This window comes from Cylas formicarius, unplaced genomic scaffold, assembly GCF_029955315.1.
Source record: "Cylas formicarius isolate icCylForm1 unplaced genomic scaffold, icCylForm1.1 PGA_scaffold_4__25_contigs__length_36172078, whole genome shotgun sequence".
NCBI classification, from domain to species: Eukaryota; Metazoa; Arthropoda; class Insecta; order Coleoptera; family Brentidae; genus Cylas; species Cylas formicarius.
In genome coordinates this window covers 12,740,816-12,763,172 of record NW_026844334.1, presented here as the reverse complement: position 1 = coordinate 12,763,172, position 22,357 = coordinate 12,740,816, and the positions used below count along the sequence as shown (strand labels likewise).

Below are 22,357 nucleotides of genomic sequence, written 5' to 3'. Positions count from 1 at the left end.
GAGGTAAGGTCTTTTAATTCAGCTTTACAGCTATGTAAACAAGAGAGTTGATACCCGATGATTTTTGGGCCGAAGGGTGATATGACAATGCATTAAGGCATCGGTCTGTGTGCGTAAGTTTTCTGTAAATGCTAGGTCTAATTTTCTATTGATAAGAATATCTAAGAATGGGAGGTTATTATTAGTTTCTAATTCAATGATAAAACGACAGCATTCTTCTCAAAGGCTTGCAAAAATATATTCGCGATGACTGGTGATAATGCAGAACCCATAGCTGTTCCCGACGTTTGTTCAAAAGTGACCGTTATATGAAAAATATGTGCCAGACAAACATTTTTCAATTAAGGTGAGAAGGTTTGGTCCAGATTCTCGGATTTTAATACATCTAAAATGATGTTAAGAGTTTCAGTACTAGGAACTTCAGCAAAGAAGGATTCTACGTCGACACCTTCCATCTAAAACCGAAATTATGGAAACGCAACGTCGATGATACTTTTTTATTTGGCTTTATGGTCAAGAATCCCTAGTAGATTTTCTTAGATTTTGAACTCTGTACACCCTAACATACGTTTTACCATTGAATTAGAAACATAGGGTCATTGTATTTACATAAAACCTACGCACACACCGATACTTTAATGCATTATCACATCACCATTCGGCCTAAAAATCATCGGTTGTAAACTCTGTTGTTTATAGAGTTGTAAAACTATCTCAGCCCGAATCACTGAATCCAAAATTAAAAGACCTTACCTCTGCTCTTCTCTCTAATAATTGCCACATTGAAGATATTAAGCGTTCCATCACAAAATACACTTCACCACGACCTTCAAATAGCAATGAGGCCGAAAGCAATCCTACACTGTTGTCCTTCCTTACATTCAAAACATCACTGACCACATATCAAAAGTTCTAAAGAAATATAACGTCAAAACCAGATCAGGCAAATGTTGCTTAGAATTACATATTACGCCGTAATGGCATGAAAATGTTGCAGCAAACGTGATGTTGGTCGCAACGATATTAAACACATCATAAAGTTGGGGAAAAAATAAACTTTAAAAACATTTTAACGTAGTAAAATATTAATAATAATAATACGTGTATCAAAAAACTCTAATTCAAAATGCGAAATCTTTATTTTAAATGTTCATTGCGAAAAGCAATTAATAAAAAAGTTTCAATGTGTGCACACTTAATTGAACACACTATAGACGTACCGTGACTTCTGAAAGACCGCTGCATTGAAAGCACTGCTGTTAACAACCACAAAAATGTACTCGCTTCAAGCGAACCGTTACGGGTCATCGAAAGCAAGATAAATATCTTCCAATGTGGCGCGGTCGCCATTACGGGGGCAGTTATTACCCATTTAGCGTCGACGATAGTGGAAAAATGTCGATGGTAATTAAGAAATACACGGTCGAGTACAACGCGTTATGTTTCAGTTACGTTATAACGTTTTCAACGGTCTTTACTTTTTTAAGCCTTTGCCGCCACGTTTATTTCCATTTTCTGTGATTTTGATTTCATAATTTTCCGCTTCTACGTTGAATATTTATCCAGGAAATGTTTTGCCATAAAATGTAATAATTGTCGGAAATAAGCCCACTTTGGCTTTTAATTAATTTGAATGTATTTTTGACCTAACCTGTATACTGTGTGACTTAATATTTTATGCTGGTGAACTAAAAATGATACACAGTATATAAAATCGTTCGGGTCACATGTGAACTTAACGGAGCTGAAAATTTATTTAATCCGAAATAAGAGTTAAAGTCGCCAATTATTTATTTACTCGCTACTACTGTACATACATACTAATAATAAGTTGTATTAATCAATTATTTATATTTGTGCGTTCTGGGTTCACTTTACTAACCACTGATCGCAATGTCCTTTCGCGAATGATGTCGAATATTCCAGTCGACTCTTGATCGTCTAGTTGTTTCCAAATTTTTGTAACGCAAACAGTCCATTACGAAATAAGGAATGACCTGGTTAGTTTTTACCAATCTCAATAATCTATACCCTTGCGTCGCAGGAATGTTAGAAAACATCTCCGTAATAAATATTCACTTGGTCTCCTCCTCTGTTGTCAGTTCTCCACATTTCGCAGGAATATTTTCGATGGAAACAAAAGAACGACCGTCGTTGCGAGAATACTGACGGGAGCTTTCTGTTCTTGCGCTTGTCAGTCGCCATGATTGACACGACTTGAACCTACTAACTAAATCGGAACTCCCGAATTGCTCTATCACGCTGCAGCCGTCTCGACGGCTGACATGATGTTTTGACGTTTATATAACGCCGGAAAAGGTCCCTTTTATTATTAAACCTCTACGCGCGTGTGGCTTTCGTTCTACGCCCTGTTTAAATATTAAGTATAAGTTTCCCTTCGAGAGAATGTCGCGCGATTTCTGCCGCCGAGCCGGTTGAAAAGTTATACGTTTAATTTATTATAAATCAATTTTCAAAATTGCGGAACTGTTGACCTTTCTGCTGCTCTTAAAGATAGTCTTTGAACTGCACTTAACTATATTCGACTACATTTTACAAGTTCTAATTTTACTCTTTTTTTGTTTTTTTATTTATATACAAAATATTGACCTACTAGAAATAAATCTAAATAATGGGATTATTAACTACATCCACCTCAGCAAAAGATTGGGTCTCTGGATGGATGGACCTTAGATGGACCGTGCAAATTAGCAACTGTATTAAAAAAAGCTTTTGTTAGTCTCAAATTAAATTCTAATAATCGTTAATCGCATTAATTACAGCGATGTAATATACCCCTGCCTACTTTATTACGATTCGAGAGGATTGTAACTAATAAACAATAGTTGTCAAATTAATTGCAGGTTTTTTCCTAAGTTAAGAAAAATTGTAGAAATAATTTGTTAATATAAATATTACTAAAATTTAAAAAAATATGTATTGAAAATACTGTTGTTGATTTATTGATAATTTATTTATTATTATTAATTTATTCCTCCTCCACCATTGTTCAATTCTAATCGTCAGAAACTATCAACAATAATATTAAATCAAAATATCAGTATCATTTAAAATAATTGATCCAGCCTATGGTGAAAAATTTCATATGTTCACAGTTTTAGCCAGTTTGCATGTTTACTTTCTTTTTGTGAGACAGAAGCGTTAGGCGTGTTTTGTTTGCTCGGCGATTTTTTGGTGTTAAAAAAAGTGGTACCAAGAATTTGCATAACATTTTATGTACTACAAAACACTTGAAATCTTGACAAGGGTTAATCTCCTTTAAGCAAAAAAAATATTTGTATGTGGTACAATCTGTTCCAAGATAGCCGAGAAGACGCCGACGATGAACCTCGCTCTGAACTCCCAGCACGTCAACAACTGATGAAAACGTTGGAAAAATGATACGAATGTTGTTGAAAAATCTTCGAATCACTATTAGAGAAATGACTGAAGACGTCGGCATCTCTATTGACTCTTGCCATGCAATTTTCTTGGAAATTTGTGAAACGTGTTGCAACAAAATTTGTTCCGAAACTGCTTAATTTTATCAACGTTTTGCTTACTGCATTCTTTGATTATAGTGGCGTAGTATACCAAGAGTATGTGCAAATTATGCGCCGTTTGCGAGAAGCAATGCGAAGAAAACGTCCGGAATTATGGGAAAACAATTCACGGATTTTGAATTACGATAATGAACCCGTTCACTCATCGTTGCTTGTGTCTAACTTTTTGGCCAAAAACAAAACCACAATCATGCCTCAGCTACCATATCCACCGGATATGGCCGGCCTCCTGCGACTTTTTCCTGTTCCCAAAACTCAAGAAATCCATGAAAGGAAGGATATTCCAGAAGTGCTTCGAGGATTGGAAAAACCGTTGCCAGAAGTGGAGAGGAGATCTGGAGGGGATTACTTTGAAGGGGATAACAATAATTTTGATAAATAAATAATTACTTTTTCATAAAACTTGAAAGTCGCCTTACTTTTTGAACATACATTAATTAGAACCGATCTGTATACTGAAATCGGACAAAATTATTAAAAGAATTAAATAAGGGAACAAAAACTAAGTATTATAATAAACTATTACCATATATTTTCCCAGATGTTTACATTTATTGTCAATAATGTTGCCAACTAGGTGTCAGGTTTTGAGTTAAGCTTGTTATTTAGAGCTAAAAATATAGTTTAGCTCTGAAGGAGCCAACAGGATGATTGGCGAAACGTCAGCTACTTTGTAAGAAGAGTTGTAAATAGCACTACAGTTTAAATACAGTTAAAAAGTAAATTTAGGAAATGATTTTCTTTCATTTAATACTAATTTCGGTTATATACCTATACCTACATATCTTTAAAAATTGCTAACAAAAATTAAATATTTTCTTCTTAATTGACATCACACCCTTCCCGACATTTCATGAAAAAGACGATAAATATTAATTTAATTAATTATTATTAATTTTTTTAATAATAAATATTAATTAAATTAATTATTTTTAATAAATATTAATTTAATTAATATTATTAAAAATAAAAACTTCAGGTATTGTAATGATTTAATAGTAAAAATATTAAACATATTTTAATTCTTCGTTCGTCTTTGGCCTCTATCTACGTGCGCAGCTCTATAGTGTTACACTTGCATGTTCGACTCCTGTCGTACACTCGACACGTGAATTGTGTGAAATTTACATACATGGCGGAGGTGAAATATGAATTTTTCAGTGTTAGCCCATTTGCATTTTAATTATAATTGAACGGTTCGCAATTTTTAATTTCGATCCTTCATTATATTCAGACGCATAATTAATAAAGCGACAGCTCTGCCTTAAGGTAGCTGTCGAGCACAGAGTCACGAATACTCTACCGTTGAAATTGTAGCAACGCCTTGACCCTTTGACTCGAGAAATTTTTAATAATAAGAAAAGTGCAAGAAATAGGAGTGCGGCCGATACAAAAAAAACTGAGAAAATCTTTATTTTCATGCGTTATTGGAAACGTATTTTAAAGTTAATAGCGAATGCTGTGAAAAGCTTTCTTAATGCCGAAAAGTTTCATGTAACTGAGAGGTCGTAAAGTCAAAATTACGTACACAACGAAATATTTTAATATTAATAATACAAAAATATCATATTGCATTGTGGTTCTTCTCTATTTGTGGGTAGTGCTGACGCAGACACCATTCCATATGGGAGGGACAGGAGAGATCAAGAACTTTTTCAAAAAAGCACAGCACACAAATACATTTCCAATGTATATTTAGCTCGTGAGAGCGAAAATGGGAGTTCCAATATCAGAAGATGCTCTGAGCCCTGATTCCAATATAACCTCACTCCGGCAACCAGCGATCATTATTTGTTCAATAGGGTGGAATAGCGTGACGGTAACAAATGTAAATGACAAATTCCTGTTACTATCTCTAGACAAAAGTGGGAACATTAGTGTCAATTGCTGAAGAACGTAGATAGAGAAATTGTTTTGGAATAGAGCCCAGCAAAAGCGTTCCAGTATTAAAATATATTAAAACTATTGTTAAAGACACTTGAGCAGCCTACACTATAACACACTAGCAAGGAGATGTTGAATGAGAAACTGAAGTGTACTACCTTCTTGAGTACCACAGTTCCTAAAACAACAAGCAGATGAGTCCAGTGGTACTAACTGTAGATGGTTCTGCGTTAAATGAGAAATGCTGGGCATCTGAATTCTCGGTAACCCGCTTGTGCCACAATTCTCAATGATTTTCGACTTCCATGTGGGGTACGCGAGATAAGTATCCTCTCACCTCAAATATTTAAGCTCTATGAAGAGGCTCCATCAATAAGAGAAATATAACCAACGTTTCGCGGATGACACTCAACTACTAGCCTCGTCTCAAAACAGTGTTCTAGAATTAAGAGAGTCGAAGGATAAGAAATATGGATTGTAATTTAATATCTCTTAAACCAGAATTATAGATGTAGATAAAAAAACAACAGAGCACCGGATGTCCCAGACATTGTCATCGGTTATCCTGCACAATCTCCTAACATTATTTGATTACGTAATGAGACGAGACGATTTGATGGAAGAGTTTGTACGACTATACGAAGAACAGCAGCTGTAAAGAAGGTGAGAAAAAATTAAGACGAATCGAATTGAACAGATAACACTCATGGACTATTCCAAGAGCAGGATTGGCCACTGCATTCCCAGTACGAAATCAAGACTTAGCGAGAGATTATTCTATTAAAAATGATGTCAAATTTAATACATTTTGTACGCAACAATAATATTAATTTTCGCTCGCGCCAGTTCCATCATTTCGGCTTAAACTCTAACCCATTGTTGATAAATTATTCAACGGCTTCGGCAATTCCGTATTGCCTGGCACCCGGTTCTCGTGAATAAAAAATCCATATAGGCGCTCCACGTGTCAAAACGCTGAAAATTTAATCATTATTGGATAACGAAATCGCGCACAATATTCGCCAGCCGCTCTGTTTCCGTTTTATTTCGCAAATTCGATATTTATTTATTCTATCAAAATTCGGTAATTGTATACGCGAATTTTTCTTGATAAGGGAGGCCGGGCCAACCCCCCGCTTCCCCGCGGATCCGCCATTAACCGAATGAAATAGATTTTTGTAAATGTGTTTAATTTACATGAGCCCCACTCTATAAATGCGTCCGCGGGTTATGTATGGCCTTTTTTTATACGCGAAATTTATTAGTCAATTTGTACCGAATTCGCTACACCGGCAAGTTTTAAATTGTTCTGCCATGCGAAATTAGCGAGCGATAATATTTAGTTTACATGAATAATAGATTTCGGTTCGATGTTTGCGAATATTCATCGGATATAGCGGCGTTTGGCAGATGCGGCAGATTTTTTAGGCTCTGCTCGTAGCTAACAGCGTATTTATTCTATGGAAGTAAATGCACAGATGGGCTCCTCATCATCCACTCTCATATGTCTTGAATATCAACCGATAGTTAGTGTTTAACTTATAACAGAACACGTGCTCTGTTGCTCATAGTAGAGGAATCCCTCAAAGGATAATGAAGTTAAAGGAAAAATACATAGGTGAATTTATATAATCAACATTCTCCCTGCCTGCACAGCCTCTAAATTTAAGAGTGCATAGAGCTTACTCAAAGAGAAAGTTTTTTTATTTGTATTAACTACTTCTACCAACTATTAGTGTTTACTTATTAGCTACTTAGACTTTGATAATACAGCTTTAGATGGCTTTTTAGGTGAACCTGAACATCAAGAAGATGAAAGAAAAGCTACATCAACCTAACCTAGTTCACTATAAGGAATGCTTTCTACTGCAGTTTGAAGTTAGAAGAGTTTTTATTGTTTTTTAGTATGATTCCTAAAGAAACTTTAAACTTATATAAACCTAAAATAACCAAGTTACGTTGTCTTTTACGATTGTAGACAAATTGTCCATTATTTAAAGAAACTTCCACAGGCTACGGTAATACTTTTTAAAAAATTTCTTGATAAAATGGTCGATTTTTTTTTTATTTTTATCCACTTAAGTATATATATATATATATATATATATATATATATATATATATATATATATATATATATATATATATATATATATATATATATATATATATATATATATATATATATATATATATATATATATATATATATATATATATATATATATATATATATATATATATATATATATATATATATATATATATATATAGTCTATTAACTTTTATATCGTTAACAGTTGCCCTTATCCAAGTCAACTTGTACAAGAGCTTGTAATGTTTCATTTATTATAGCATCCACAAAGTCTAAGCCATTAGTTTGCTGCAAGATGTCGACGATTATTTCGGACGTATAAGAAACCGAATGAAAACGTAAAAGCAATCTCGAAGACAATTAAACGAGCATTTTTGATTTGTTCGGTTAATGGTCAGCTTCCTCATAATGGACTGCCGCAAATTAATGTTACTTTTTCGCATCGCCGCTAACCAGAAGAGGCGGTAAATCATAGAACAACTAGAAGCAAATTGTCGCGGCCACCAAAAAGGAGTTTGTGCTGTACAGGACGATTCGAATTTAGAAATTAAGATTATTGCAGTGAATAGAATACACATACTGGGTTACATATTTTTTAAACAATTTGCCATAAAAAATAAAACAATTACTGGTTTTGGAGATATATGAAGTGTTACCAAGAACTGGTGACCGAATTCATAAATTATTTTAACCCATTTAAGTATACCCCAGGGAACAGTGCCGGGGCCTCTATTATTTCATTTATGTATAAATCAATTAGGAAGGGCACAGTAGTTGTTTTTGATAATTATTCTTGGAATAGTATGTAGGGCAAAATGGGAAAAAATATCACAGATTTCGTAAGTAATGCTAAATATATAGATTTTTCTATAACTGGGAAAAATCTTCCCAACTTTTCAGAAATAAATATTATTATATATCACATACGAGTATTATTATCGATTATAAGGCATTAGTTCGAACCGCTTCTATGCTATGCTAAGCTAATGCTACATTTAAAATTTTGTTTTACTCTGCTGTGTTTATAGTACAGAAATTTGCATTGTCAGTATATTGTTTATCTGGAGTACATGTACTTCATCTTCTTTCTATCCTCATCCACACACGCGCTACTCAACCATAATTATCAAACTAAAGCTAATATTCACAGAAATGATATCGTCCCTAAAAGTAATCGGGCTATTAATCACCTGGCAATAGTTTATTTAGGATGAAAATTTTATGATCTACTTCCTGTGTATATAAGGCAAATTAAAGTAACTAGTATACTTGCTAGAGAACTTTTCCATGTGTGCCTGGTACAATTTTTTTAGCTTAAGATTAAATTGTTATAAATTGATAATTTGATAAATTAATTAATTTTGGTTTTGACACATACATTTTTTTTAACCTAGAGTCAAATAGATGTAACTTATGCTTATGCTTTGTGTTCGGGAAGACCGAACAAATAAATAAATTCAAAATGTTAGACGCCAAGCACGCTGGCAACTCGTGATACACGTTTGAGGTTATGAGCGGAAAAAGGGGGCGGCGTCTCCCGGCTTGCTGGCAATTAATCGTTTTTCGTTGATTTTTCCTTCGATATTGTGAAAGGATTTATTAATTTTTCTATTCGTAGAGTGAAATCTCGTTCCTGCTTTACGTTAAGCGTGTGTTGTACAAAAAGTGATTATATTTTTGGTTATAAACGCAAGGCAGACCATGTTGGCGATAATTAGGTCACGTCATTAAAGTGCTTGCGAAAACCTTTTGGACTTTGAATTACCCGGATGTTGCAACCTCAACACTTTGAAAGTGAAGCATCGTAACATTGTAATATATTGCAATATTGTAAATTGTGATAATTTTGATGCACGAGAACGTCCAAGCTCAGGGAATAATAATTGTTTCAAAAACAACTATGATGTAAAAATATTATAAAATTATCCTGAACTTAAATTTTGTTAGCCTTAAATTTTCTTAAACTGTTTCTAAAATGAAAAACGACACAGCGTATCCCCTGGAAAGGAAAAAACGTTTTAACACACCTTCTTTCTCATTATAAAATAATTGTTTGGAGTTAATCCGTATTACACGACTAGTACTAGTGCTACAGCGTTCCAAACAGAAGTTGTGCGTTAAAAACTGCTTAAGTCTTGCCAACGACAAATAATTTAATTCCTCTGTATTATTAGCCTGGAAACTAACGTTTCCGTTTGAACCGAAGTACTATGCAAAAGACGTTCATCGATCCAATTCGCCGGCAACTTTGAAGCAGGCGGGAAATTACGGGACCTTGGTTAAAGTCTTTTCCGTGCACTTTGCAATTTCTTTGGCCGCGTTTCGGTCGCTCTAAAGGGCGAACAAAAGGCGCAAAAACCCTTTTACCATAAAACTAGACAATCCGAAATATCTAATTATCTCCTTAGACTATCACGCCCGGATGCGGACTTTGTGAAGTTTCGGTTGCTTTCTGCTACTCTGAGAGCCTTCAAAGGCGGCCATAATCTAGTTAGATCCGCTCGCAAGTGCATGTTAATGGATCGACTATCGGCAACCACGAATTGTATTAACGCGCCGAATGCCCCAACTTTCAGGCCGTCGCGACGCTAGTGGTAATTGTCTTAAAGCGCTAACTAACCAAGTCATACTCACTTGGCCTTTAATTCCGGCTCCAGTTTAGGAAATTTCTGGCGGAGACGTACGAAAATTTCGCGACAACTCGCGCACCGTGTCACTAATTTTCTATTAAACTTGCCGAATCAAATCAATGTTAGCCAAAGTTAGAAGCCAATTAATTTTGAAGAAACAAGAATATTATAAACATGTAAATATATTTTATTTTATTCGTTGTCCAAACACGCAAAAGCATCAACGAATCTCTAGAGTCTTTCAATCGATCTCGTAACCATAAAAAATACCATTCAAGTCAAATAAGTGTTCATCGATAATAAACACTAAAACTAAATTAACTGGCAACGTCGCGTTGCGTTTAGTTTGTGAATGCGAAATTGAGGTTATTGCACATACTACTTAACCATTCAAAATCGAAATCTCCTAGAGGAAAATCGAAAAAATTAGCAACACATGAATACTGCGTCAAAATATCAACAATTGTTCCATTCAAATGTCTTTTAATTCTTTTTTTTTATATTATTATTATTATTATTATTATTATTTAGTGACCGTATATTAGAACATTCAATTGATAATGAAGTAGCTTCGGAAGCAACGCTTTGCTAAAATACCAACAGAAGCTATCCCCATTCCTCTGATGCTGGATGGATGTTGGATAATGTTTTATTCAAAAACTCCTAGCGGCAGCGTTCTATAGTTGGTATGTTTCTAGTCCTGAACTACTTTTGCCAGCTCGAACCGTTATAGCCTCCGCATGTCATGTCAGCTCGCTCATCAGAGTCGCAATTTAATACCATTCAATTACTATAACGAAACATTCATCAGGACTTGATGTTTTTATCAATAAATGGTTCTTCAATGAATGTCTGCTATAAAAATCCTGGATTGCGTGTATCATTTAATGTTGGTCGTTAATTGTTTCGATTCCCCTTAGTTCTAATTTACGATAATTTATAGCGTCGATGTTGGAAAAAAATGACATCTCATTAATTCCTACGTACCTACCAAATTTGTTTCTCTATATCGACCCGTTTCCACTGTGACACCCGTTTTTCTTCTTCCTCGTTACTCACGTCACCTTTTAATTTTTGTAATTTAATTTGATAATTTGTTAAGAGAAAATAATTATAGGATTGTTTGACTTAAAGCATTTAATATTGGCCTAAGCCTGAAAAATGAATTTTAGCATTTTTTGCTCAATGATGTTTTAGGCAGTTCTCTGATCAATGATTCGACCACACAAAAAGTTTTCCAAATAAATCGTAAAACATGGAACGAACAAATAGAATTTCTATGCTGGTCTGTCGCTTTTAGAAACGAATAAAAAAGTTTTTTTCCAGAAATCTGTTAATTCAATAAATAACGGATTGAAACTTTTTGTTTATTCATTATTTAGGACTAACGACCACTGCAGACGGAATCGATTAAGCCCTGTAATTGTATAAAATGGCATAAAGGGGACCCCAGTTACTCTGGTCGACGCATAAATTCCCCAAATCCCGGCGAACTAAACAGTAAAGTATGTGTTCATTTGCACTTTAAGACAATTAGAATTAAGGCAGTTTGCTTTAATGTTATAGAGCCCGGTCGGGTGCTTTTATACAGTATCCGCGTATTGAAAATCGATCGGTTAATTTTGCCGTTGCTACTAGCTTTCCTAGGTTCTCCTTCCAACGACACTGGAGAACTACAGGAATAGTAGATTCAGGTTGAATCTGAGCACGGAAATCGGCACATTATTGAGTACGGTTTATAAGTTGAGAATGGTTCGGAGCAATTTGGTTATTCTCATCACATTTTTAAGTGCCACACCCGACCTAGTTTGAATTAATTAAATCTGGCAGGAAATGAATTCTTCAGCTTCTCAGGTAATCAGGTTCCTGTCACTCCTCCTCTTTCGGTGAGGTGATTTTTATGGTGTAGGTTTTCTTTAGTTAGTACTGAGAGATACAAAATGACTTATTTTGAAGGCTTTTTTCTAGATTAGGATAAAAAAAGGGGTACAAGTGTTTATACGAGTAATTGACCAAAATGAACTGAATTTTCTACCTTGTCTTTTAAAAGCTTCATCGGAAATGTAATATTTGAGTAAAATGCCTAAATCTTTCCTATGTGTTGAACTAAACGCGATGTATTATCTACCGTTATCACATTTTATTTGGAATTATTTGATGTAAATATTTTTTGTTACAATTAGTGGATTGGAGTTATATTGCCTTTAAGTGTGATTTCGGAAAGCTAAAAAAAATGAAGATTTTAAGAAAATTTTTTAAAAATGAGAATAAATCACACAAAATTGTACATTTTCAGATTTATTTCTAAAAAGAAAAAGGCTATGTATTTTCTTATTGATATTTCCAAATTATGGGTTTTGTCTAACTGTTTTGAAATGTCAGTATAAAAATATAATATATATAATATATACCAGCCAAAAATTGTATTTAAATAGTGGAACAATTTATTTAATAAATGTAATAGTCTTATATAAATATTTTAACAATATTTTCATAGATAATTGTGTTCAAAATTCATTTGGAAAGGAACCTCTCATAGTAAAATGAACGTTATAAAATTTTTCATCTTATCATTATTATTTGGTTTTTCAAAAATGTCCAAATGGTCATTTTTGTAAGCCTCATATAAGGAAAATAGAGGAGCGTCATCTAGATCAATATATGCTTTAATTTTTCAAAGAAACTTCCACAGGCTACTGTAATGCTTTTTACAAAACTTCTGGATTCCTCCTGCGTCGGTTTTTGCCGAGTCGAAATTGCTGACGTTTCGCCAATCATCCTGTTGGCTTCTTCAGAGCTTGACTGTATATGCTTTGCACATATGACATAAGTGTATCCATAAATGTTATTTTATTAAAAACCTTTAAAAGGACTCGTCAAAATTAATTTTAAGGGATCATTGTTTCGGTAATCACTTACGATTGTTATTGACTCCGCATTTTGAGATGAAATGGAAGAGCGCCCTTAATCCTTATCACTGTTAATCTCAAAAGTTTGTTTGCAAAATACCCGAAACGGCTCTTACTGCGGGACACACTTTTCTTTGGGGTTAAATTTCGGAATACGAATAGGTCAGAGTTAGCTCCGCCTCATGACACGTGGTGTTAGTCTATTGGTGATATTGCTTCAATTGGGGATGCCAACGATATTCCGGTCCTTCCAAAGTATCAATACTTCTGTTGGTGGTATAGAATATTTTTGGTGTAGATACTTTCACAAGGATTTAATATTATGAAATAGGTAATATAGATATTACTTAAAATTCGAGAAACCCTTTCGATACCGATACCTAAGAGTGTCGATACTTAATAATAATCATCAATAATCATAAAGGGCCTTTATTCGAATTGGAAGGAGATATCATACAAAATATATAACTGTGGGGGCGGCATCTAACATAGTTGATCTCATACCACCCCCTAAAAGGAGCGTATGACACTATTTATAAAATAAAATATAGCATTTAAATTACATAGACATTCATTCAAAGTGGTAAAGTTAAATTGTGAAAAAAAACATTTTTAATAATTTTAACGCTGCTAGTGAATTCAAAAAATCGGTCCCTATTATGTTAAATGTATTTTTTAAGTTTTTGTTTGAATGAAGTTAGTGAGGTGATTGATCTCAGTTGGAGAGGGAGTTTGTTGCAAGCCTTGATAGCATTATACGCAAAACTGCACTGGAACTGCGCTGAAGCATGTTTGGGAACGATAAACAGCCCCCTATGGCGAGTATTAACGGAATGAACATTTGACCCACTAGTAAGTTTGTCAAAAAGATATGCTAGAATCCTCTACACTAGTAGATACGTGATCAAATTTGCGAATGTTGTATGAGAATTTGAGACAGGCATTGTGAAGACGCTGAAGACTAACCCTGTCCTTTGAAACTAGGGCAAGTAAACTAGAATATGGTATGAAATTGATGAGAGAATTAAGGAATCGGGAAGTTTTAACTTAATTGCTGTGTCCAGAATATTTTTATTACACTAGAGGATCCGAAGCTTGTAAAACGATTTCTGGACTTTCAAAACGCAATTTATTATCCAATTACAGACCCAGATCTTTGCATTCGGCCGTAAGAGAAGGTCATTTAAGTACATAAATTAAGTAATAAATTTTTTTTATCTTAACCAAAAATTATAAGCTGCTTCTTGTTTTCGTTAAGTAACAGACCAAGCTTACTAGAAATATCACTGAGAACACGTGGGTCACTATATATTATTAACGGCGGCATTAATTTGAGAGTAATTCAAATATATAGTTGAGTGTCGTCTTCATACTGATGGGAGGAAGAATGCTTAATAAATGTACAGAAAGAAGTCGGAGGTATAAATGGAAAACAGCATCGGACCTAAAATACTACCCTGTGTCACACCCTTGCGAATATTTATATAATTGGAATAGTTGTTATAGAAGGATACCCTTTGTCACCGATCAAATCAGTATTTCAGCTTAACAAAGAGCGGCGGCGGTCCAGAGTGTCAAATTGCCTTGCTATCTTCTTCTTTAAGTGCCGTCTTCGTTGCGAAGGTTGGCAATCATCAGTGCTATTCGTATTCGTGACACAGCCGACCGAAATAGTTGGTTTGTGGTGCACCCGAACCATTCACGTAAGTTTCTCATCCATGAGTGACGCCTTCTTCCTACACTTCTCTTTCCTTGAATTTTTCCTTGTAATATCAGTTGGAGTAGTTGGTACTTTTCTCCTCTCATGACGTGTCCAAGGTACTGAAGTTTACGCTTTTTTACCGTAATGATAATTTCTTTTTCCTTTTTTATTCTTTTCAGGATTTCCATGTTGGTCACTTTATCGGTCCATTTTACCTTAAGTATTCTACGGTACAACCACATTTCGAACACCTCCAGTTTCCTTATGTCCAGTTTCTTCAGACTCCAAGCCTCTACACCATAGTACAGTACCGACAAAACATAGCATCGCACCATTCTGATTTTTAAATCCAAGCTGAGATCGCTGCCACAGAGCACTCTTTTCATTTTCACAAATGTTGTTCTCGCCTGTCCTATTCTAGTTTTGATTTCTTCAGAGCAGTCGTTATTCTTATTTACAATTGTACCTAAGTATTTATAACTGTCAACTTTTTCTATGGGGTGGTTATTTATATGAATTTGTGAATTGTTTTGTGCTGTTTTTGATATTATCATAAATTTTGTCTTTTTTACATTTAGTGACAGTCCGAACTCTTCACTCGATGTATTAACTTTGTCTACTGCAATCTGTAATTCGTTTAGGTTGGTGGCTATCAGGATCGTATCATCCGCATATCTTATATTGTTGACAGGCACTCCGTTAATTTTTAGTCCTTTCGTTTCATCGTCCAATGCTCGTTTCATTATTTCCTCTGAGTAAAGGTTAAATAACATCGGTGATAGCACGCACCCCTGCCTAACTCCTCGACGGATTTCTATTTCTTCGGTGTTATTCCCTTCTATTTTTACCACTGCTTTTTGATTAAAATAAAGATTCATATCCAAACATCATTGGGCGAGTTGCTATAATCAAGCAATATTAAGCAAGTATTCAGGCTTATATTATTTGCCCGAAATATATCGTCACAAACTTTTAAAAGAGCTGTATTGTGTATTGTGTCGAGCTATAAAATCTCCAAACTACTTCTCAACACTTTAGATATAGTGGGGAGAATGTTAATTGTGTTACATCATGCGGTTGAGAAGTTTTAGGGACAGGAATGACGATAGCGTTTTTCTAGGCTTTAGGGAATTTGTTTCTGCAAATATCGGTTGGTCAAAAAAGCATCCCTAAGTGCGATTTTGCCATCACACCTCTGTGGAGGAGATTTTATTAGAAGAACTTAGTTGCTCCTCTCTGAAAATTCATTATACTTTTGTGTGATGAATATTGTTATTATTATAATTATCATTAAAAAGTCTGATATTTAGTGTGTGTCGAGAGCTGCCGTTCGTATATGTTTATCGTAAATCAACGATTTAAACGTAACATTTTTATCGGCCATAATAGTCCGATGGTGCGGTGAACACACAAACACACACACAGACACGGACACAGCAATTTCGCGTGATTCCGATAAGCGGGTATATATATATATATATGGCCATGGAGCGGGTTTTGCAAAGGTGCGTCCATCCGGAACTAATGTTTCAAAAATGAAGGCCCGCGAGGCCCACCCGCTTTCGGGATGTGCACTCGGTTCACGCAACGTGGCGGCCGCGTCGCGACGCGTCGCTTATCGGTTTAACAAACCCGACTTATCGAATTTGGGGGCCCTTCGTTTTGGATATGTTTTATTTGCCTGGCAAGATAAACGCCGGGCCCCCGTTTCGGCTCCTTTCGATTCCCGGCAACTTTTAATAATACGAATTCTTCGTCTTTAGCATTCCGGGAAGTTCCGGCAGGATTTTCGATCGTACATGCGCTTCCGCTTTGATCATCGGTCGAGACGTTTGTTTCTCTCGGCGTGTGTAATAATTACTTTCGGTCGATTCACAACGGATAATACATTCCTGCTGTTTACGAATAGTTTGCGTTCGAAACGCGAGATAAATCCCGCAGGTTATTGCAGGTTATTACAACGTTACGGCGAAATGGTTCGCGCGCTAAAATGGGCAGCTCGTTCCTAAGATTTTATCTCTTTTCCTACTGCTAAAAGGGTGGAAGTGTTTTGAAATCACTCGTATAAGCAGAGTTAAAGATATTGCGTACACTTACTGCCTCTTAGTTCCAGCTTTTTAAAACTCTTTTTTTTTTGCTAGTATTATCTCTTATGATCCAAATTGATAATAATAATAATTACACGTTTATTAACGCAATATCAAAAAGTTACATTAAATATATGACACAAAACAATGGATTAAATGCCATTGATTGCAGCTTATGCATGTGCTGCTGCGGTACAAATGTAGAAATATAAATAGCATAAGAATCATGGAAAAACGTTATTGGACTAATGATCGAATATTTGTATTTAAAAAAAGTGACGTTTAAGCAATTCTAAAGATAGAGCCAAAATTAAAACAATTAAAACAAACAATGTTGAGATTTTCACAGTTATTTATCAAATACAAAATATGACAATATTCCGACATCTCTATATACAAACAGGTAACATTAGATTCTTAATAACTGTTGTAGGGTTATACATTTAAATTTAACAACGAACACACATTTAACTCCAATTTGTCATTAAGTAATAGATTCGAGTACCTATCTCATTTTGTTAATCTCCATTGCTTCCAACAAATTTAGCTTTTTGATTTTTTATTCGTTATGTAAAATATCAAAATTGTCGCCAATCTTGTTCATTTCTAAAACCGAACTTTTATTTTTGTAGACTCTTTTATGTCCATTTGTGCGTTTTTTAAATGCTGTACCTGTTTGTCCGATATAAATATTGGCAGACGATCCACAAATTAACTTGTAGACTTCGGATTTTTGTGTTTTTCGTAATTTAGTTTTATTGTTTTTTGAAAAAATTCGTACAGGTTTTTCAGTTTTAAAAGGAATTTTAAGACCAAATTTAGATGTTTGGAAATTTTCATGCTAGGTTCTCCCATGTATTTTATTATTTTATAAATTTTGGGTTCGGTGTTTAATATGGGATAGATAGATATGTGTGGGAATTTCTGTACAGGGTGATCCGTTATAAATATCCAACCCCCTTCCTTCCTCTAACTTTTTTCTTTTTAGAAAAAAAAGTTTAATACAAAACTTTTAGGGTACAACTGTGTTATGTTTACTTATACAGGGCGGAGGGGACAAAAAAATTCAGATAAAAACATATCTTCTTCTTATGGAAGACTTTATATGTATATGTGTCAACAATATATAAGCAGGTACAGAGTAAAATGCGAGGCAGTTTCAGTCAAGCTCTGAAGAAGCCAACAGGATGATTGGCGAAACGTCAGCAAGTTCGATTCAGCAAAAACCGACGCAGGAGAAATCCAGAAGATTTGTAAATAATATTACAGCACCAGCTGGAAGTTTTTTGTTGGAAAAATTAAAGTTAGAGTTAGAATAGGATAGAATAATGATTTTATAAAGCTCTCCTCCAACTCTCCTCTCCTTAATTTTTTCTTAATCGTATGCGTGAAATCTTAGCTTTTAGATTAAAAATCCGCTTCATTATTCAATTTCATAGTGATGCCGCGTTCCCCTGCAAACTGACTGACTAATATTCTAATATCTTACAATCAGTCAAATGTCTTCGTCATTCTTCTCTAAACTCTAAATACTGTTGCGCAGTTGCAGTGTTGGCGAGTCTCGAAGCGAAACATCCGCATATGTTTTTTAGTTGTAATCTTATCTACCAAACAGGGATCGCAGTCATTATTAAACGCTATTTGTTTTATAATATTTTTAATTATTTTTCAAAAATTTTCGTGGAAAGTAGTCTGTGGATAAAGGAATAAAAGACAGCCAGTTTGTGTGTAATTTGAGTTATAATGTATTACTGTATCCGTGTGTGAGATAAATGTAAAAATATGGTATTTAGTTATAGTTAAGTACAGAAAGTTTAAAGATTTATCTAGTTCCGTCTCTGTTGCAAATTTTATACGGTTATATATGGAGTTAATATGATTCAAAAATGAGTTGTCTTTCCGTTCTAGAGAGACAAGCAAAAAGATCATCTACGTATTTATACCACAAAAAAGTGGGTTTTCCATAATTAATCCTTCTTTAGCAATATAAAATTGACCTTTAAATTAAAAATAATTTTGGTCTAAACATACTAATAAACTATCTAACAAGTCTTATTTTATGGGTTGACTTGTCATGTGAGAATATTATTTACTATGTTTAGTACGTCAATCGATGGAATGCTAGGAACATGTTTGATGTCAAACGAAATTGAAATTGCCTTAGGAGGAATTTTAATGTTTTTAACCTCGTTGATTAGTTCGAACGAAGTTTTGATAATATGTCTAGGTGCTGTTACAAAAGAAACTACAGACTTGGCCTGTTTGTGTAATTTACCTAAAGAATATAATTTTGCTTATGCGTAGCTTGGACCGATAAATAATTTGGTATATCAAATTTGGCGGCATGACACATTTAAGAATCTTGTACAGTAGTGTAATATTAACTGAATTTAAATCCTTAGGTACCCTTTGGAGCTATCTTATTAAAGAAATAGACAAGGAGCATAGTTGACTATTATCACCAGTTGATTTATAAACCAGAGAAACCACAGAAACTTGAGAATTGAGAAAAGTCTTCTACCTTATTCGCCATATAAGACATTTAGACCAAGATGGGGCATTTCATTCCCACATGAGGCACTGTTCTCCGTTAAGTAGATGTGGTCAAATATCGGGATACAAAAGGTGGTGACAATAAATCTTTCGACGCCAAGTAAATGCAATGCTGCCTATTTTAGGCGATCACTTTGTATCTAATATTTTTCACAATCTCTTAAAAGTTTAGCAACATGAAATAAAACGGAAAGGGTCTCTCACAATAGAGAAACTTTAAATAAGCTGCAAACCATCTGTTTTCTCTGTTAAAACTATTTCAATGTTATTGCACTGTGTGTGTGTTACATTGTCAGATTTGTTGAAGCAAATTGTGACTTTATCAAGTATTCAAAAGTGTTATTAAACGTTGACGTTGATATTCAAATCTAAACACGATATTATCATTTGTACTTTTTAAAGCGCAATACTATTACATACACATGAATCATTTGATTGATTTTCTGTCCAAACATTCGAAACCCCAGAATCAATAAATTTATGTTATCATAAATTGGCACTTCCATTTTATTTAATTATAATTCTTGTTCGAGGCTGTAACGCTAGAACTTATAATCAGTCTGATACTCCTTCCAATGTCTAATCTTATTTTTTATTTTTTCAGGGATCGCGTATACAAGCTCAACCTAAGCAACATCAATCAGTCAAATTGTGAGGTAAGCATGTTGAACGAAATGGAATTTTCTTCGATACAACCCCCGGTTTCTTTGTTACGCTTCGAACGCACGAAAGATTGGCCACGTTTTTACGCGTTCACCCTCAAACTAGTTACGTAAATTGCCGTTAGTTTTACCCTATGTTTTAGGGTGCTTTTCGTATGTACCGGGACGAACGTGTGCCCTCATCGATTTAATATAAACTTCGGTCTAAGGCATAGATAGCATATATACGCAACGAATTACGTCGCTTCATCTACGTAAGGCACAATACGTGAGACCTCCGGCAACAAAAATAAAATGGCAAAGCGGAGGAATAACAACGGGAACCCTTGATTAGAACTTATATGCAAAGAAGTTGGTGGGTGTCGTTTTGACGCCATTACCCGCGATGGAAACGCTAACGCTAAGTACAATTTATGTAGATGGCGCAAATAATTTATAAAGTTTGATGGAAAAAAACGTACCTTGTTTGCACACAAAAAGATCGGCCAATAATTCGTGCGATTTTGTTAGCCGCTATAGCTACGATATTACAAATTAATGTTCACCAAAACGGAACAAACGAGTTACGTAAATAAGTCTATAAATGCGGCCCTATTTAATTATTTTACCAATATTTCGGCTATGTGGCATTGTTACAAACTTGTTGACTTTATATATATTTAACGTTCCTCGTTCTGAACGTGACGTTCGAATTTTAAACGACGTCCCGATTGAACGTTGCAGTTCTATATTTAAATCTTCGAATTTATGTGGCTCGAAATAAATGAAAATTGCAATCTCTCGTCAAAACATTCATCGCCATTAATGATTATTTATATCTAAATAAATGGACCAAATCAAAGTATATTCTCAATATAAACTACAGCAAGCACTGTCGCAAAATAGGTCAATAATGCTATGGAACCATTAAAAGGCATTTAAATTTTGTATAAAGAAACCCGACAAACTAAGTGTTTGACAACAATATTAATTAAAAAAATGTATAGAATAAAAGTAAATAATAAAAAAAGATAACTGTCGTACCGATTGAAAAATAAATAGACTTAACCTATGTATGTTTAATTATTAAAATAATAAGACAACCCGAAACAAAAAAATTTTTTTCGTCCAGTATACTTTTTTATGAAAATATTATGTAAAGAACATATTCTATTTCTTGCTAGCAGCCAAGAGGCCAAATTAAAAAAGGAAAACATAACTACCATAACAAGAAAAGAAGGAAAAGCGGTTGGAACTATGAGATGCCTAAAACTAAAGCTAATAAGGGCACGTAAAGCAGATTAGCAAAAGCTCACCATTCTGGGTGATTATAATGTAGTGAGCCATTATTCGATGCTTTGTTCTTATTATTATTACTTATTGGTACATTATATTTATAAAAATTTAATAGTAAGCTATAATAATAAAAAGAAATTACAGAATAATATATATATATATATATATATATATATATATATATATATATATATATATATATATATATATATATATATATATATATATATATATATATATATATATATATATATTCTCACGTATTGATTCACGGATGGAAAAATGTGATGACACACAGTGTTCGAAGTGTTTTCGGAGCGCGAGCATTGAAGATGCCAAGTGAGATTTTGGCGAAACGTCTGCAGGATTCCAGTCGGATGCAAGATTTGCAGGATTCCAGTCGGATGCAGGATTCCAGTCGGAGTTCAACGAGCGAACGGATGATATCCCGGAATATAGTGTCATATATATATATATATATATATATATATATATATATATATATATATATATATATATATATATATATATATATATATATATATATATATATATATATATATATATATATATATATATATATAGTTGCGATGTCCCCGTTGGCTGCTGCGCATCGCTCTGCTGTTTGATTATCGTTCTCCACGTGTTGGATAAATGCAGAGCGTCGTCTCTCGTATTGAGGTGTCCGGACTTTTCTATTTCGATGGCCTCTCGTATAATCCTAGTCCTAAAATCAGGAATATTAGCTATTTGTTTGCAAGTGCCGAAATCAATTTTATGGCCTGTCTGATGTTGGTGCTGAAACAAAGCAGATGTTGTTTGTTTGTTTCTTATGGCTAAACGATGTTCCTCGAGCCTGGCTGAAATCCTTCTGTTGGTCTGTCCCACATACGTCAGGCTGCACGATCCGCATGCTACACTGTATACTCCTTGGTTTTCCAGAGTAATTTTTTGTTTTGGGTTTCTTAGTATTGCTCCGATTTTATGGTCAGGTTTG

General features: G+C 34.3%; 1 protein-coding gene across 3 annotated transcripts in view; it reads left to right on the top strand.

Annotated features, from left to right (window-relative positions):
- The window catches only part of LOC132701093 (semaphorin-2A), an 836,804-nt gene that overhangs the window by 692,824 nt on the left and 121,623 nt on the right, over positions 1–22,357 (top strand). For all 3 annotated transcript variants that reach the window (XM_060668770.1, XM_060668769.1, XM_060668772.1), the window contains one exon: positions 20,028–20,079. In XM_060668770.1, the coding sequence (XP_060524753.1) occupies positions 20,028–20,079 (52 nt within the window). The remainder of the gene's footprint in view (positions 1–20,027; positions 20,080–22,357) is intronic.